The 5,010-nt window shown below is 43.5% G+C and overlaps 1 protein-coding gene across 1 annotated transcript; it reads left to right on the forward strand.

Moving 5' to 3' along the window:
- Positions 1–541: 541 nt before the first annotated feature.
- LOC121536284 lies at positions 542–4,312 on the forward strand. The gene is made up of 2 exons (XM_045206424.1): positions 542–4,143; positions 4,250–4,312. The coding sequence occupies exon 1, from the start codon at positions 542–544 to the stop codon at positions 3,767–3,769; it is 3,228 nt and encodes a 1,075-aa protein (XP_045062359.1). The 3' UTR covers positions 3,770–4,143; positions 4,250–4,312.
- The last annotated feature ends 698 nt before the right edge of the window (positions 4,313–5,010 follow it).

Here is a 5,010-nt window from a genome sequence, read left to right on the forward strand (position 1 = left end):
ATCACAGTGCCAACAACGTACACTCGTGAATTTATCCCTGCCAATCGGACACACATTCCAACTTCAGAGACCGCTAAAGCATGGCCTCATTTGGAGCATCTTGCAGAACACATTGCACCGCCAAAGGAATATGAAATTGGTCTGCTAATCGGATACAATTGCCCACAAGCGCTAATGCCCAGAGAAGTCGTATGTGGAGAAGAAAACGAACCCTTTGCTCAGAGAACTGATCTAGGTTGGAGCATAGTGAGTTATGGTGACCCATAAGAGCACTACAGTGATGCAATTGGAGTAAGTCACCGCATCATTGTAAGGAAAGTGACACCTGAACCCAAACCAACAATCAAGCTCAAAGGTGAAGTTCACTATGTTTGCAAGACTCAGATCAAGGGAAATGATCAGTCCAAATGATGTAATTAAGGTACTAGAATCTGATTTCAGTGAAAGAGTTGAAGAAGATGCAACCGTCTCTCAGGAAGATCTCCACTTCTTGACTAAGCTGAGAGATGAAATCAAACACAAACAAGATGGTCATTATGAAATGCCCTTACCTTTCAAACAAGACAGACCAAATCTACCCAATAATAAGTCATGTTCTGTTCAGCGTCTAAGAGGCTTGGAACGAAGGCTCAAGAGAGACCAGAAATACTGCTCAGACTACATGAACTTCATGAAAGATATCATTGCTCGTGGTGATGCTGAGAAGGTTCCCGAAAAGGAACTCAACAATCATCCAGCCTGGTATATTCCCCACCACGGGGTATACCACCCTCAAAAGCCTGGGAAGATACGCGTCTTCTTCGATTGCTCAGCAAGATTCCAAGACACGTCATTGAATGACCACCTTCTTACTGGGCCAGAGCTCACAAATACCTTGGTGGGAGTTCTCTGCAGGTTTCGCAAGGGCCCAATTGCTATTATGTGTGATGTGGAGCGAATGTTCCATCAGTTCCATGTAAGACCGGAAGACCAAGACTACCTGAGGTTCTTATGGTGGGAGAATGGTGACCTGATGTCTCCGCCATCAACTTTCCGGATGAAAGTCCATCTGTTTGGGGCAGCCTCCTCACCCGGCTGTGCCAATTTTGGTCTCAAACATCTAGCCGCTAAAGGTCAGGATCAATTTAACCAAAACGCTGTTAAATTCATCCAAAGGAATTTTTATGTTGACGATGGACTGGTGAGTGTAACGTCTGATGCTGAGGCAATTCAACTCATCAAGGAAGCAAGAGGTCTTTGCAGCACAGGCAAGCTAAGACTACATAAGTTTGTCTCCAACAGCAAGCATGTATTGAAATCAATACCAAAGGAAGAGTGCGCTGAAAGTGTCAAAAACCTTGATATGGCTTTGGGAGAGCCACTCATGGAAAGAGCTCTCGGAGTGCAATGGTGCGTGTCCTCTGATGACTTTCAGCTCAGAGTTACAGTCAAGGAACACCCGTTGACCAGAAGAGGAGTGCTATCAACAGTAGCTTCCATCTACGACCCATTGGGGTTCGTAGCCCCATTCATTCTCCTAGGAAAGCAGATATTGCAACAACTGTATCGAGACAAGGCCGGTTGGGATGAACCACTCTCAGAGGAGCTCAAGACACAGTGGGAATCTTGGCTACAAGATCTACAAAACTTGTCTAATGTAAGGATCAGAAGGTGCTATATTCCAGCAAACTTCATAGATGTCAAACAGTACGAGCTTCACCACTTCTCAGATGCCAGCGTCACAGGCTATGGGGAGTGTACTTATCTCAGAACAATCAACACCAATGGGGATGTCCATTGTTCGTTAGTCATGGGGAAAGCACATGTTGCCCCCACCAAAGTGACCACAATACAACGCCTTGAGTTATCTGCAGCAGTGGTAGCAGCAAGGACAAGTGTTGTGCTCAGAAAGGAGCTCGAAATAGATGGTCTTCAAGAACATTTTTGGACAGACTCAAAGGTTGTCCTTGGATATATAAACAATGATGCAAGACGATTCCACGTCTTTGTGGCTAACAGAATCCAAAGAATCAAGTCCACTACAGATTCAAAGCAATGGCGATTTGTACGTTCTGAAGATAATCCTGCGGATCATGCTTCAAGAGGCCTAAAGGCAGATCAGCTTGTAGCTTCAACTTGGTTTAATGGGCCAGATTTTCTGTGGAAAAGAGAGCTGCCCATAGAAGACGTCAAAGTAAGTGAGGTCATTGACAATGATCCAGAACTTCGAAAGGCTCAGGTGCTCAACACAAAAGCAAAAGAGGACAGGACATTGTTAGACCGCCTGACAAGGTTTTCTGACTGGAAAAGAGCCGTCAAAGCTATTGCTCGTCTTAAGCGCCATGCTAAGCAAATCAAGGGTCTCAAACTTAAAACAAATGAAGCCACAAGTGTTGAGGAAAGACAGGAAGCAGAGCTTTTCATCATCAAATTGGTTCAAACGGAAGTATTCAGTACTGAAATCAAAGGTATAAAGCAATGCAAGGAAGTAAAACCCAAAGACAAAACAAACAAGCTACACAAACTAAGTCCCTTTGTCGATGAGTACGGTGTGCTCAGGGTTGGAGGACGTTTGACAAGATCTGCCCTTCATCCACATGTAAAGCATCCTGCCATTGTACCTAAGGCAAGTCATGTGTCTTCTTTACTCATCAAGCACTACCATGAAAAGGTGCATCATCAAGGAAGAGGAATAACTGTCAATGAATTGCGATCCAATGGTATATGGGTTACAGGTTGCAGCAGCGCAGTTGCCTCGCACATCTACAAATGCACAACATGCAGAAAGTATAGAAGGAACACACAGGAACCAAAGATGGCAGACTTGCCAGACGAGAGACTGGAAATGACCCCTCCATTCACATATTGTGGTATAGATTGCTTCGGACCATTCTATGTGAAAGAAGCGAGAAAGGAACTGAAAAGATATGGTCTTCTTTTCACTTGTATGTGTTCTAGAGCCATACATATTGAAATGCTTGATGATCTCACTACAGATGCTTTCATCAATGCACTGCGTGCATTCATTGCAATACGTGGAAATGTAAGACAGTTGAGATGTGATCAAGGCACCAACTTTGTTGGCGCTAAAGGAGAGTTCATGAATGCAATGAAGGACCTGGATCATGAACAGGTAAAGGAACATGGATGTGAGTTTGTTATGAACTTCCCAGCATCAAATCACATGGGAGGTGTATGGGAGAGACAAATTAGGACCATCAGAAGCGTTCTAACAGCGATCCTTGACCAATCTGCTAAAAGACTTGACAGTGCATCACTTAGAACCTTCCTGTATGAAGTGATGGCTATCGTAAATAGCAGACCTCTGACAACAGAGCACTTAAATGATCCAACAAGTCTTGAACCTCTCACTCCCAACCATATCCTCATGATGAAGTCAAAGATAACAACTCCCCCTCCTGGTCAGTTTGTGAGTCAGGATCTCTACCTCCGCAAGAGATGGCGACAGGTACAGTTCTTGGCAAACGAATTCTGGACACGGTGGAAGAAGGAGTACCTCCTTAATCTTCAGCAAAGACAAATATGGCAAAAGGATAAGAGAAATACGAAGGTTAATGACATTGTCATTATACAAGAGGACTGCTCTCCACGAAATCAATGGAGATTAGCAAGAGTAGCACAGGTGTACCCTAGCACTGATGGAAGAGTCAGAAAGGTAAAACTGTTAATTAGTGACTCAACCTTAGATAACCAGGGAAAACGCACTACAAAGCCAGTCTATCTTGACAGGCCTGTATACAAGACAGTTTTACTGCTTGAAGCAGAATGAATGTTATGGTTATTTTGTGAGGTGAAATCCCAAAGGATGTGATTTGGTGGGAGTTTAACTGCCATAAATGTTATTCATGTCATTATTAATGTTATTCATGGCATTATTAATAGGTTTTACATAAAATCATTATTATTTGTACAACTTGTATTTTGAATATTGATTTTGCTTGTATTTATGTGATAGGAACTATCTGTACATTCTATGTTGTGTTGGGACGCTTTTAGTGGTGACAAGTTCCAGACATCGCGGTAAAGTAGCGGCGGTAAAGTTTAGTACTCTGAAAGATAAGTTAAATTAACGACGTGTTTATTTACAAGTATTCTTGTTTCTAAGTGGACCCATTTCCCTCTCAGTTGTGTGCAGCCAGCGAGGTATGTTCATTATGTTAATTATTTGTCGCGCATATTTACGTGCAAGGTTTCTGTAACGTGAACGCCAACTTGTTTTTTGTGCATGTGTTGAAATGTATTTAAACAGTTCGACGGTGGATTGATGACGGTGGAGAATTTAGTAGAAGAATAAATCCATCAGTAACCAGAACAGCGGCGTCGTGTATTTCCTGGATGGAGTGATAGGTACACTTCAACTGTGAGAGACGGAATCTAAAACAAAAATCCAGAAAATCACATTGTATGATTTTTAAGTAAACAATTAGCATTTCATTGCATGACATAAGTATTTGATACATCAGAAAAGCAGAACTTAATATTTGGTACAGAAACCTTTGTTTGCAATTACAGAGATCATACGTTTCCTGTAGGTCTTGACCAGGTTTGCACACACTGCAGCAGGGATTTTGGCCCACTCCTCCATACAGACCTTCTCCAGATCCTTCAGGTTTCGGGGCTGTCACTGGGCAATATGGACTTTCAGCTCCCTCCAAAGATGTTCTATTGGGTTCAGGTCTGGAGACTGGCTAGGCCACTCCAGGACCTTGAGATGCTTCTTACGGAGCCACTCCTTAGTTGCCCTGGCTGTTTGTTTCGGGTCGTTGTCATGCTGGAAGACCCAGCCACGACCCATCTTCAATGCTCTTACTGAGGGAAGGAGGTTGTTGGCCAAGATCTCGCGATACATGGCCCCATCCATCCTCCCCTCAATACGGTGCAGTCGTCCTGTCCCCTTTGCAGAAAAGCATCCCCAAAGAATGATGTTTCCACCTCCATGCTTCACGGTTGGGATGGTGTTCTTGGGGTTGTACTCATCCTTCTTCTTCCTCCAAACACGGCGAGTGGAGT

This window comes from Coregonus clupeaformis, chromosome 23 (genome assembly GCF_020615455.1).
Source record: "Coregonus clupeaformis isolate EN_2021a chromosome 23, ASM2061545v1, whole genome shotgun sequence".
Taxonomy (NCBI): Eukaryota; Metazoa; Chordata; class Actinopteri; order Salmoniformes; family Salmonidae; genus Coregonus; species Coregonus clupeaformis.